Raw genomic sequence first — 14,369 nt, forward strand, 5'->3', positions numbered from 1 at the left:
AATACCATATCTAGCAGTGAAAATGTCACCAAAACAAAAGGCTACTGGCAATGCAATAAAAGTCAGGAGCCAATGTGTTTATCTGAGGTTCTCACACTTCCTTCCTGAAGCCCAACAGAATGTACTGCAAATAAAATAACCACCAAGAGCAATTTCTGCTAGGGAGCTTTGAAGGCTTGGTAAGAACCAATTAGGAGGCATTAAATAAGAGGCAGAAAGAAGGCACACACTGTAATAAATATAGCACGTGTAAACACTGGCAATTTTGGTTCGTTGGTTTTATTATTTCTCCATTTCTCTAACTTTCAATAATGTTCCCATTAATGATGATGACAGAAACCCTAGAGTGAGGAAGGGACGCGGAGAAGAGAAACGGGCATAGCTCTTGTCCTAAGTGGGAGCGCCTGGCAAACCTGCCAGGGCACTGGGCGAAGTGTTGGAGGGTAGGCAAAGCGTCTGTGAGGCTGGGAACCCACAGGACAGAAGACGCGAACTAAGAGCCAGGGAGTTTGAAAACCCTGTTCCCGGCTAAAGGAAGTGTAATTTTATTGTTGTTGAGCTGTCATTTGGATATTAACAATAATTACTTATTAACTTTTTTAAGAAACAAAACAAAACAAAACTAGAGAGAGAGGACCACGTATGCCCCAGAGAAAGGAGAGGAAAGTCCAACTAAAGAGTCAGTCAACGACATCAAATGACAGTGCCTGCCATACGACATTCACTGTGCGAGGCCCTGAGGACGGCGCCGTGCTCCAGGAAGACAAAGGCTCTGGAGAAAAATAAAGCAGAACAAGGGCACAAGGGGACAAGATGTGCTGAGGGCAGAAATGCTGCTGCCTCACACAGCACTGTCCAGAGACCCTGACGAAGAGGTGACAACATCTGAGCAGAGATCTGGGGGAAGTGAGTCCGTGCGGAAACCCAGGGCAGCAGGAAGAAAGGGCAGCGGCCCTGGGGCAGGGGCAAGGCTGTGTGTTCTGGGGCAGGAGGAGGAAGCGAGGCCTGAGAGGAAAGGGGCCGAGTGTGGCGGGCCTCCAAGGCTACCACCAGGCCTGTGGCCAGCCTCCCCCAGGTGAAATGGAGCCACGGGATGGCTCTGAGAAGCACCTGATGTACATTTCATTTTTACAAGATCATGGTCTGCTGTGGACGATTCTGGGCACAAGGGGACTTGTGGAGGCCAGTGGGGAGGCTACTGCCACCATGAGGGGGGAGGGCGGTGGCTGCGGCCAGGGCACAGGGTGGAGGTGCTAAGCATATGAAGTCAGCGAGATTTGCTGACAGATGAGAGGTGGGGTGAACAGAGCACTGGGCAGAGGGTGTTGCCATGTACAGAGATGGGGCAGGAGACTCTGCGGAAGAAAGCAGGAGCTCGTGAATCAAACTCGGGTGACTTCCTTTAACCTGGAAAATGCCTTTAAAAACAGATGAACTTTTAAAAGACACTGGGCGGAGAGAAGACAATTGCTTGACCAGTGTTCCCCCTGGATTACCAGAAGGCAACAAGAGAAAACCAAAATGGGGGGAAATCCAGGAGAAATAGGTGGAAGGTACAGTCAGAGAGTGAGAGGACTACATGCCAAGAGAACCAGGCCCACGAGATCCAGCGGATCGTCACCGACAGATGAGCGAACTGCGAGAAGGGCGGCACTCGCTCGCAGTCAGACCGCAGGGCGGGGCAGGCCAGGAGCAGGACTAGGATCCCCACTGCTGGCCCCATGCTCTTGCGCCCCTTCACGCCAGCTCCCACCCTGCGCAGGCAGCTAGAATCAGCAAACACACTGCTCCCCTCGCAAGGCGAGGCTAAGCCAACCCACATCCAGGAAATGAGGTACAGTGGCCACGAGGAAAGGCCCCGCATAATGCCGCCACACGGTCACATTGCTCACTCCGCAGACGCACGCTGCACACCAACCATGTGCCAGTCCCGTCCAGGCACCAGGGCGACGGCAACCTACAAGCCAGCAGTCCAGCCTGCCCTGGTGCCCCTGCGGACCCGGCTCCATGTGCTGAGCTCTGGGGAAGAAGCTCAGACACCCGCCCCGGCAATCTCATAAGCTCATCGGCCCTCTTCTCAGACCTTCTTTGTTTTACTTAAAAGCGAAACCACATGAGCTGAGACAAAGCCAGCCTTCAAAGGCGCCCTGCCTGTGATTCCTGACAGCCCCAGTGGGACTGCCACTTACACTCTGTGTTCCGGAATCTGCTGGCACTGGGCAACCGTCCTCAGTGCTGATCTAAGGAAAGTTCACCTCTAGCTGAGCTGGCACTAGCAGGCTCAGGCTGAAGAACAAATGCTGTCAACACCTGATTAGATACAGGATATAAACGGGCCTAACTAAGCCACTGGGTCAGAATTACGAAACAGCTGGAGAGGGTGGGAAGGGCGGTCAGCCCAGCTGAGGGGCAGGGGCGGGTGAAGAGACACATCACGGTCTCAGGGGCCCTCAAGGAGCCGAGTGTGGCTTGGGCACTGAAGCACAGAAGAGGTCCTGGGTGCAGAGCTATGTAAAATGACCAAGACTAAGCATGAATTTATTTCCTCTGCCCTGCTCTGCATCTGGTAGCTCCAAGTCGGGCTGCTTTCCTTGCAAAAGCCTTTCCCTGATGAGATTCCAGAGCAAGACCGAGTTAGCCAGGGATTTCATCTTTGCCCCTCAGGTTATCATTCTCTTCTGAGACTGCCCTGTCAGTACACACGGAGAACACGCACTGGCACACTCGAGTACACACACCCCCACCCTAATGCAGATGCGCCTGCTGTCCTAATGCGCACCGGCTGCAATGCCAGCGCTTGGCCACTAGAGGGTGACACTGGGCACTGGCCGGCAACAGCCTGGGCTGTGGGACCAGGCGCTCCCAGCCGCAGCTCTCCCTGGCCGTCCCACATGTCCACACAGTCCTCCGTTCCTGGACCTGAAGCCAAGTTCTCCAATGAGGCCCACGGGAGAGAAAACGGCCCCTCCTTCCTCAGGCCTCTGCAGAGCACTGAGAATGCCCACTGCCTACGCTAGCCAGAAATGTGCGACCTGGAGGCTGAGAGCCCAGCCCAGGGTGGCCCGTCCCCAGCCGGCTCTGCCCCCACGGCGGGGCTGGAGGGCTCACCATCCACTTAGCCTCAGACGCAACCTCCTCAGCTGGAAACCAGCCGTAAGGCTATCAATCTGGGCCGGATAGGTGGTGCTTGGGGGCTTGGGGGCTTTTCTTGGCGATAAGATAATGAATAAAGCACTGTGCCCAGCACAGAGTAAGGGCCCCAAAACGGCAGTAATTATGCAATTATTTGGACACACTCCTTTCCCTGGCTTTCTGTTTCATGAGGACATGACTTTGTCTCCCCAGTAAAATGACACATCTTGGGTGTGTTCTGGTTTCTGTGTCCATCAGCTGTTCCCCTATAATTGCAGCCCCTAAGCTCTAAACTATGGGGATCCTGTCCCTCTCCTTCTCCGCAGTCTACCCAATTCATGTCCAGTCAGGCCCCAGACCCACCCTGCCCACCCTACGGCACCCATGGAACTGACATGACCACCTCCAGCCCACCCAGTCCCAGCCCAGGCCCTCAGCTCCCACCCTCCCCTGCCCCTCCCCCGCCTCCACCTCCCAAGTGGCTGCCCAAGGACTCTACCTAGCCCAAGGCCACGGGCAACAGCCTGCTCAGAAGCCTTCAGGGGCTCTTTCTTCCACGGAACAGCAACCACTTTCCACAGCTCCATGCCAAGCTTCACTTCCCCAGCCCCTCCCCTACCAGGCCAGACCCTCGACACTTGCTCCAAATCCTCGAGCACATGAAGCTCCACCCCAGCACAGGACCCGTGCACTCTGGCCCCTCTCCGTAGAATGTTCTTCCCCCCTCATCATACGCCTGCCTTCGTGCAGATCTCACCAGAAAAGTATCCTATTCCAAAGGATCTTTGCTGACCACCCACGCTAATGCAGCACCCAGCCTCTCTCCCTCAGCACCGTTTTATTCCCCACAGACGCTAAGACCTTCTCGTGGATTCGGGAGTGCTGAGGGAGTGTGTCTGCCTATCGCCTCCTCACCCAAGAATGGCAGCTCCTCGAGGGCCTGGCTCCGTTTCTCCCCGGTGCCTGCAACCACAGCAGATGCTCAAGAGAAACTGGCTGAACGAATTAGCTACGACCTTCACAAGGACCCTGCGAGGTAGGCCTAACCTCCCCTTTACAGCTGACGAGACAGGTCACACAGTGAGTGAGGGCACAGCCAGAAACCAGCCTGAGGACCAACTCGCAGGCGGCACCTGCCTCCTCCTGTCATCCAGGGCCGGGGCCCCTGCAGGGCTGCCCTCCAGCCGCGGACACCGAGGGGCCATCTCCTCACCTCGTTGCCTCCAGAGCGTACAGCTCCGTACTTTCGGTTATGCCCTCGTCTCCCCAACCACCACTCAAAAAACCTCTCCTCCCGTCCTCCATCCATTGAAGAAGGCTCTCGATCCTAAGGCCCAGGCTGGATGCTCACTCAGGAGGACGGGAACGTGACTGTGTGCCTGGCCACGCTCCTCGAAGGAAGGGTAACGGCTTTTGTTCTACGCCGTGAAAGCTCTTCCGCACTGGAGCCGAGCGCCACACACAGTATGCCCTCAGAGGCCCCCTGCCGTGCGGCAGGCACTCAGCCGTCCTCAGGGAACTGCATGTTTTGCATACTGCCAGATCGTACTACCGTTCACCAGCCACACGTGATAAACATGAGTGTCATTATCTCAGGCCTCAAAGCAGGCAGTCTTTGTGTGAGTAAATATTGAGCCAGTGCTAAGAGTAGAATGAGCTGTTAAGTTCTGTTTGCTACTTTCATCCCCAGGCTCATAACAGAGCGTAAGCTAAACAAAGAAAAACAAGCAGTCCGCCGGACGGAATGATATTCAGCAGGTAGAATCATTTCTGTGGGCGCTTCCCACATCAGTGATTTGCTCCTCCAACATTGGCAAATATTTGCCACCACCGTCTTCTATGTAATGTGAAGACAGTATATTCTGCTGTCTTTGGAAACTATCTTAACTGCCTTATAAAAACGGGCAATTTACTGGCTATCTTTTCTCTTGCCAATAAATACAAATCCAGTAATTGTTTAACTTTGAAAGCTCTGGCTTTAGCTTTTTGGTTTTAGATTTGATATTTAAATAGAATTCTAAAGAAAGAAAAAAAAAAAACCATAATCCCATCAACCCAAGAGTCTGATTTTTACATGCTAACCTTTCAAGCTTTCCATACACACTCCCATTTTCCCACAAGTCTTGAAAGCTTTACTATTAAGTATGATTTTAAATTCTGAAAGTTGTTTCAGTGACAAAGTCCACAGACTCCAGCTGGGTGCTCAGGGCCTGACCGCGACAGGATCCTGCCAGGCAGCCTTCTATGCCCCAGCCTTCTCCTTGCCACCTGCCCACTGCGGGAAACCACGGGACACAGCCAGGAAAACAGATCTATAAACCACCCTGACTTGTCAACGACAACAAAAGTGACCATTTTGTCAATATTATACTAATAAATATCAAGGAAATGTATAAATAGGTCAATACAAATGAATATAGTAACAACAATAAAAATAACTAACATGTTTAAGTGTTTATAATGTGCTAGGCATTCTCACAAGCATTTTGTATGTTCTATTTCATTTAACCCGCAAAATTAGTGCTGCTCTCACCTTGCCTATCACACAAAGAACACACGCACAGGCTCGTTACCGAGCTCACTCACAGTCACAGAGCAAGTGATCGCTGGAGCCAGCTCTCCACAAGGACAGCCCGACTCTAGAACCTGTCTCATGGGCACAGTGAGACTTTGCATCCCTACACTACCTTGGAGGTATCCGGATCCAGCAGGAAGGTGTACTGGCATGCTAGAAAAGGAAGTGGCTAAGATGTGTACTTAAACCACCAGACAATACTCCTTTAAGCTGAGCCACCTTTACTTCCTACCCTGGTGGATGAGACTTTCACCCACCCAGTTCTCAAGTCAAAACCACCCTCCTCTCTGCCCTGCCTCCCCACCTATATCCGGGGATGCCCTATGAAGTTATCATCGCAGGATGAGGTTCAGATGCTGGAAGTAAAGTTCCCAAGTTGTTTGTAAGAACAGAAAATTAGGAACAACCTACATGCCCATCAGCAGGGGGCTGGTGAAGGCAATTGTGGGGCATCCGCAGAACGGCACACTGCAGAGCGCTGGGAGACTACACGCTCTTGTGGAAAAATATATGGTTCAACTCAAAAGGGTAAGGTACAGAACAGCTACCACTCCTGCGCAGAAAGAAAATACACTATATAAATGCACAGACTCCAAAGTACCTCTCTACAAATTACTTCTTCATTACAAAGGAAAAAGGTGACGTATCAGCGGAAAGAACAAGCAGATACCACCTTAACCAAGTGATCAGAGTCAACATTTCCAATATTAGGACAAACCAACATCATGTGTCTCCCGCTACAGTGGCCAAGAATACAAATCTCTCAAGTGATTTCCTGCCAGAAGTTATTAACCCAAATCTCGTTATGAGGAAACATCAGAAAAATGCAAACCAAGGGACATTCTATGAAATGACTTGCTTGTGCTCTTCAAAAATGTCAAGATAAAGAAAAAAACAAAACAGAGAAAGGTTGAGTCACTGTTCCAGGTTAATGGACATGACAGACGCATGACAACTGACTAGGACGCATGGTCCCCTACTGGATCTGGACTAGGAAAAAATACATAGAAAGAACATCGTTAGAACAATTGGCAAGATATGAATATGGGCTGTGGATTATAACAGTATCGGGTACTAAAATAGTATGTATCAATGTTAAATTTCTGATTTTGACAACTGTACCGTGATAATATTGAGAGAATGTGTTTGCTTTCAGGAAATACACAGGGAAGCTTTTAGGAGCAAAGAGATGTGATACATCCGACTGACTCTCAAACGGTTCAGGAAAGAATATATACACAAACACACACAGACACACACACACACACACACACACACGGAACGGTAATGGGGCAAGTGTAAACAACTGGTGAATCTGGGCAAAGAGCACGTGAGAGTTGCTTGTGCTATTCCTGCAACTTTTCTGTAAGTCTGAAATTACACCAAAATAAAAAGTTGAAAGCAGTATGTGCATAGGCCACCTCTGGAAGCAGAAACTTGGCATAGTGAAAAGGGTGGGAGCACGAGGCAGGGACAGGGAAAAGGTCTGTTTGCCCTGTACACCCCCTTGTGCTCTGTAATATAGTAACAGGCAAGTGTCACCAATTCAAAAAACAAACAAAATGGTGAAGAAGAAACAACCCACCCTGAGAACTATACTCAGAACTACAGCTGTGTCCTGCTGGCTGGGAGAGCATCCCAGAGCCACCCTCCCCCGCCGGGGGCACACTGCTTCACCCATGCCCTCTGAATCCCTCCTTCCCCGAGAAACCCTCTCCCTCCTCCCAGGCCTCTGCACAAAGGCCGGGCTCCCGCAGGGCTCCCTGCGGCCCATCCACGTGCCTCACTCGCCACCTCCTGGCCGAGCTGGGCGTTGCACTCCGGCTCTGCAGCCCTCAGAGCACCACCTGGCACGGATGGCCATAACTGTCTGCTACACTTTGTCCCCCCAACTATGCGTGTTCTCGTGCCCAAGGCTACATCCTGATCCTCCTGAGAGCTCCAGCACTTAGCAAACACCTAGCACAGAGTGGCACTCAACTCAGATGAGAAACATAAACGGAAGAACATGGATTCGAGTGGGAATTCCATTCGAGGACTTGAAAGCAAGTGCATTCCTCAGAGCCTGCCCACGGCACATCCACACAGGCACGGCGTGTGCCTGGAAGCAGCCCGCCTGGGAAGAATCGCGCTGGCCTTCTGGCAGTGCCCAAGCCTGTCACCCTCTGCTGGCCCCAGCCCCATGGCCGGGAAGTGCAACATCAGCAGGTCCAGAGGGCAGTCACCAGCCCTGCAACCCTGTGAGCCACTGTCTCCAGCACACTACGAAGAACTAGGACGTCCATGTGGCTGGCCTCAAAGTGCCCCCGAAGGCAGCAATAAAAAAGAGTGCAATTGGGGCATTAAGAAAAAAGGACAGGCCGGGCGTGGTGGCTCACGCCTGTAATCCTAGCACTCTGGGAGGCCGAGGCGGGTGGACCGTTTGAGCTCAGGAGTTCGAGACCAGCCTGAGCAAGAGCGAGACCCCGTCTCTACTAAAAATAGAAAGAAATTAATGGGACAACTAAAAATATATAGAAAAAAAATTAGCCGGGCATGGTGGCGCATGCCTGTAGTCCCAGCTACTCGGGAGGCTGAGGCAGGAGGATTGCTTGAGCCCAGGAGTTTGAGGTTGCTGTGAGCTAGGCTGACGCCACAGCACTCACTCTAGCCAGGGCAACAGAGTGAGACTCTGTCTCAAAAAAAAAAAAAGAAAATACATCATCAAACTACACTGGAAATACGTTAACAAAACATGTCTAAAGGAAACTATCAGCAAAAATTGCTATTGTCTTAGTGAGTTACTGGTATGAAAATACAAATCCGTCAGCTTCTTACAAGGTAAATTACACACGGAGACATGTGCATTATACAACTAAAGCGTCCTTCAAGACAGGCTCTATTTCAGAAACACCACAAAACAAGTGCTTGTGTCCTCCAAGCTGCAGGGAACTTACCGAGGTCTGTGTTGGGGCCAGCAAGCAGCTGCTGGAACTTGTCGAGCCGGGAGGCCTCTCTCTTACTCAGCGCTGAGCTGCTGAGGGTGCTCGGGTCGGACATCCCACCCAGTGCCACGGTGGCCGAATGTGGGAGAGACTGGGACCTCTGCAGAGGGACAGCATCACTGGCACTTTCTGCAGGGGTGAGAGAACAGGGGTGAGGGTGAGGGTGTGCCTCCTGACCACATGTCCTTCCCGCACCAGGATGGCCTCACAGCTGCCATGCCACTGTCCCTTTGTGAATGTTGTCGGATCACAACTATCCCCTCCTCCCATCACAGAGCAGTGGGACCTTGGTTTCTTGAGCAATAAAATGGAACTGACGCCTCTGAAATTCACCTGTCTGACTGGCAGAGTTATACTTATCAATAAAATAGACACACAATAAAATAGACACACCCCCATCAAAGCAAGACGATGAAAGGCTTGGAAAACTCCAGACAACCTCAGGGTGTGTCAGTGGTCAGGCTCCCACTGGTGCCTGGGACTGCAGATCGGGGCCTGCCCAGGTACCATGACCCAGAGGATCTGTCCCGCGGTCCTTTGGGGTTACCCAGGCCTTCGCTCGGAGGGCAAGTCACTGCAAGGGCAAGGTGAAGCCTGCAGAGGCACTGAGGACGGGAGGCAAAGGCGAGGACACACCAGGAACCAGAATGCTGAGAGAGCACCCACCTGCTGCCTCCAGGGCACGTCTGAACCCACCACCGGCCGGACCCTCCCTTGATCTCACCACAGTCCTGGGAAGGGGGTCAGGCAGGGACTGACATCCCGAGGAAACAAAGGAAGCCCGGCATGTGAGGGACGGCACCTGCCCCGACCCCACGGCAGGCAGTGACCGAGGGGCCATCAGAGTGCAAGCTTGCCCACCCCTTGCCCAGCACCCCTTCTGCTGCTGCACACAAAGGCCCCGCCGACCTCTGAGACCTACATCACACCCAGCACCCAAGGCTGGGGACAGGCAAAGTAAAATCCAAAGGCCCTCAGGTCACTCAACACAGAGCCACCCAGGACCAACAAGGAAGGGGCTCTGAAAGGCTTGGAACTACCTGGTCTAAATCCCTTTCAGTGTCTCATCTTTCGAAAACTGAAAATTAAAGTAGAGTGAAAAATAAACTCCAGGAAACGGCAAGAACGAATGCTGCAGAGTCAACACGCTGATGTCCCCTGCTGGAGCTGCGGCTGAGCTGGGCTGAGAGCATCACTCCCCCACCTCCCCCATTCCACAGACGGGCCCCATTTCCTTCCCAGTCTGGGGAGAGGGGGTGGATTCACACAGAAACCCTCAGGCTACACAGGAGCAAGGCAGCCTGAACCTGTGGCCTCTGGGCAGAATCTGGCCCAGTTAAATTTCCAGAAAAGTCTGCTAAAGCTGGGGCACAGGCTTCAGGACACTGCCCCCATCTCCCTGCCCCTGACGACCTGTGCTCTCCCCCACGGAGCAGCATCCAGAGAATCCTCCCCACCCACCTCAACTCAGGGAAGGCTTGAGAGGCAACACCTGAACACGGGGAGCACCTTGGGTGGTGATGCTCAGAGCTCCTCCTTCCCTCCTTCAGAGTGTATCATTTCAGCTGCACTTGGGATTCTATAGAAAAAACAGTCCCGGTGTGGTAACTTGCACCTGTAATCCCAGCACTCCGGGAGGCCCAGGTAGGAGGGTCACTTGAGCCCAGGAGTTCGAGACCAGCCTGGGCAACTTATAGCAAGACCTCATCTCTACAAAAAATTTAAAAATTAGCCAGGTGTGGTGGCATGTGCCTGTAGTCCCAGATCCCTGGGAGGCTGAGGCAGGAGAATCGCTTGAGCCCAGGAATTCAAGATTACAGTGAGCTGTGATGACACCACTGTATTCCAGTCTGTGTGACAGAGTGACACTCTCAATTAAAAAAAGAAAAAAAAAATATTCAGCAGAAAGAACAGCTACACACTGTGTCTCAGAATTAAAGGTACTCAACTTTTATCCATGATCTTAAGAGATGATCTATGTAACTTCATCAAGACACCTAAGGGCCTGCCCACTCTGGCCACCATTCTAACATGGGACAGGTGGAATTCTGAACGTAAAGTGACAGAGACTCAAGTCCCCTGAGGAAACAGTAAGATTAATCACCAGGTCTCTGTGTTACCATGAACAGGAAGCACATCAACATCCTACCCCCAGTGACATAACTGCCACCAGCTGGTGTCCACACAAGACTCTGCTTGCAGCTCCGTCACAGTCGGCTACAGGGACAGCCCTCGTCCAGCCCACTGCCCACTGAGCGGGCCTTCCAGAGCCCTTCCAGCTGAAGACATGCTTTTGCTATTAGCCCAAGTGTCACTAAATAAGCAAAGTACCTCTGACCTCAGGTATAAGGTCAGATTTTTGAGGCATTTCAAGGAAGTCAGGATAGCCAAAAGGTGAAAACAGGGATAGGGAAGGCTGGGCACAAGCACCTGACTGCACTACCACTGAATCGCCAGCACGGCCAGCTATCCTGGGCTGAAGGCCAAGGCTGACCACAGCGGGCAGGCTGCAGGCACTCTCAGGATGACATCTAGCTCCCCAAGGCCACACACCGCGAAGGGAGAGGCGTAAGTGTGAAAAGGAACATAAACACGGGGGCACACGCATGCAGCAGGGCTGCACTGCGCCCCATGAGACAGCACATCCTACGGTGCTTAGAACTACAAATCGCTGCTCGTATGAGCAGCAAAGGAAAATGGAACTCACAGCCCAGTCGCCTGAGCAGCTAGGCCCTCACCCTGAGCTGGCAGGCAGGAGGGTGCTGCAGGGGTGGGGCACAGGAAAAGCCACATAGCATGTGGCCCTGAGCAAAACTGCATTCACTTCAACAGCATTTATGCAACTGCGTAGGACACCAAGGAGAAACAAAGACAAATGGGACATGGCCTGTCTCCAAGGAATTTGCGAAACATGCAAAGGAAGCGTGCAGACACAGTCCCTGCCCCTCGGGAGGCAGATCAGATGACCGACCCAGGAAGCCCCACAACGTCTCCCCTCCTTAACAAGACGAAATGGAAACTCCGTCCCCTGGATGCTTCTGGATCCTGTCCATTCACGTGCTTGTGCCTCCCCACCAGACTGCTGGTGAGCCTCCCTGCGCCGCAACCTCAGGTCCCCAAGAACAAGAACGGAGATGTGCCCATCTTCATGCCACTGCCGAGCAAACGGTCTGACAACTAACAGGCAGCCGCGGCCCAGGGCACTGAAACATCCCCACCTCTCCTCCGTACCGCACGCGCCTGCCACCCAGTCGCCAGCCCGCTCAGTGCACTGAGGAAGGAGTGCAGTGGACTCCGGACCAGGGCTTCTCAGCCCTGGGCCATGGACATTTGGGGCTGGATCAGTCTCAGTTGGGGGTGCGGGCTGTCCTGGGCACTGCGGGATGTCACCCACTACCTGCCAGTGACACAATGCCCTGCCCCAGCTGCAACAACCAAAACTGCCCCAAGACACTGCCCCACGTCCCCTGGGGGAAGGATCACCCCACTGAGAGCCCCTGCTCTGCCAGTAAAGCCTGTGGCTAGCAGTGGGAACTCTGGAGTCAGATGCCCAGGTTTGAGCCCTAGCCTACAGGTCAGTGTGCAACTCTGGGCAAGCTGCTGACCCCTCCGTACCTCATCTGTGAAATAGGAATGCAGCAAGTCTTATGCCCCAGTGTTGCTGTGAAGTTTAATGAACTTACTATCACAAGGGCTTGCTGTGGAACTTGTCACACAGTAAATGATCAATAAATGCTATCATTATCATCATATGGAAGGGCTCACAAAGGCATGTCTAGAAAGCAAACACAAGAAAGATGGCCAACTCCAAGGCAGGCACAGGCCACAAGGCCAGGGGCCCCCATCTCGAGCCACAAGCTGCTTGGAGCAGCCTTCAATTTGCTCTGACAGGTAAGTCCCACAGCTACCCCACCTTGGCTGGATGCAGCCTGAGCTTGCCTCCTGGTCAGGGACCCGCAACCACACACCACGTGGTCCTCACCAAACAAGCCCCCTGCATCTGGGGCTGCTGAGGACCACAGCCAGCACCGCCCACGAGCAGGTGAACTCAGGGATCCTGCCACCACCGAGCCTGCCGTAAGCAGGGACACACTGCCCAGGACTGGGCCTGCGGGAGGTTGGTGTGCATTTTAATCAGTCACCAGACTGTCAAGCCTCTTGCAAAAGCCATAACTAGACTTCCATTTTTAAGTTCAAAAACTTTAAAATTTATTAGATTCCAAAATGAAAATTGATCAAATGAAATAATTCATAGCATTCTCACCTAATGAGAACTGTAACATTTTAGAAGTTAATCAATTCCTGGAAAGTGTTTTTAAAAAAAACTAGACCTAGGGGGGCAGAGCAAGATAGTGAATAGAAACCTCCGGCAATCGTCCCTTCCTACAAACACCAAATTCAACTGTCCACAAGGAAGCTACTGTAAGGGTCCTCTCATCTGTAAACACGGGGAAGCACCCTAGCCCCTGGGAGGCCTCGGAGAGAGGTAGTGACGAGGCCGTGGCTGCACCAGCTGGCCTCCTCCAGACGCGTCTCCCCTCCAAACGGAATGCAGGACACCTGGCTTTCGTGGCTGGCTGTGAGAGGGCCATGGAGGCGCACAAGGGCTGGGAAGGCCCTGTCTCCTCCTAAGCACCACAGCTCTTAGTGCAGCTGGCGGCTTCAGGGGTGACATTTCTAGCTGAGGAGGGCTGGACCCCTGCAGGCAGCTTCCGGTGATTCCTGCCAGGGATGTGTACCACGTGGGCTCATGTGGGTCTGTCGGGGGTGGGAGTCTGACTTTGGAATTGCCACGTTCATATTATAACCCCCTCAAGGGAGGGATTATGTCTGTGTTTCATATCCATTGCACAGGTGCTCAGCAGCTGCTCCTCAGACTGTTTTTGTGATGTTCGCTCTTTGTGCATCAGAGGCACATTCTGTCTGTGATGGAAGCCACACAGTCTTTTCATGAGTATGTGCCGTGGGCCAGGCACTGTTTACAGGATTGGGACAACCCCATGGACAAACCGGATGTAAGTCTTTGTCCTGTGGAAAGTCTTTCTGGTAAAGGGGACGGATGCTAAACTACACACAACCAGTAAGGGGGCACGAAGTGCGCTAGAAGGTAGCAAGTGCCAGGGGTCAAAGTAGAAGTGGGGAGTGGGGTTGGAACCTGGGTGGTCATGAGAGCAGGGTGGGCAGGGGGCGTAGTCTGGTCAGGGCATCCTCGCCTGCAGCACCATCGGTGAGTCAGGGCAGTGAGGCTGACCCTTCCCGGCCCTGCCAGAAACACACGTCATCTCTTCAGTCCTCCCCAGCCTACCTGCAGGACGGGACGTGTGGCTCTCGCTGACAGACTTCACCAGCCGCAGGTCAGCTGGGGCTGAAGGTGGCTCTGCCTCAGGCTTCAGCCTCTGCTCTGGCCCTGGGGCCTCCTGCAGCGCGGGCCGCCCCCGCCGCTGGCTGTGGTCACGCAACACCCGGTGGGCCGTCTCCATGACCACCTCGGTGTTGAGGCTCTCCGCCGCCATGGCCAGGAGCTCATCATCATCCTCCCCGGCGTCCCAGGCGTCACTGGTATTGCTCTCAAACTCCTGGAAGGTGCTGACCCTCTTGGCCCTCACCGGTGTGGTCGGCATCTTGGGCGCGGCCTTGAGCAAGCTGCAACGCAAAGGAGTCTTTACTTGCGCACACTT

The 14,369-nt window shown here is 53.1% G+C and overlaps 1 protein-coding gene across 1 annotated transcript in view; it reads right to left on the bottom strand.

Annotated features, from left to right (window-relative positions):
- TBC1D22A (TBC1 domain family, member 22A) overlaps positions 1-14,369 on the bottom strand; it is a 355,619-nt gene that overhangs the window by 319,433 nt on the left and 21,817 nt on the right. The window contains exons 3-4 of the mRNA XM_012655585.1: positions 13,997-14,334; positions 8,644-8,820 (exon numbers count right to left, since the gene is read on the bottom strand). Of these exons, the coding sequence (XP_012511039.1) occupies positions 8,644-8,820; positions 13,997-14,334 (515 nt within the window). The remainder of the gene's footprint in view (positions 1-8,643; positions 8,821-13,996; positions 14,335-14,369) is intronic.

The sequence above is a fragment of the Propithecus coquereli genome, unplaced genomic scaffold (genome assembly GCF_000956105.1).
Source record: "Propithecus coquereli isolate 6110/MARCELLA unplaced genomic scaffold, Pcoq_1.0 Scaffold480, whole genome shotgun sequence".
Classification (NCBI taxonomy): domain Eukaryota; kingdom Metazoa; phylum Chordata; class Mammalia; order Primates; family Indriidae; genus Propithecus; species Propithecus coquereli.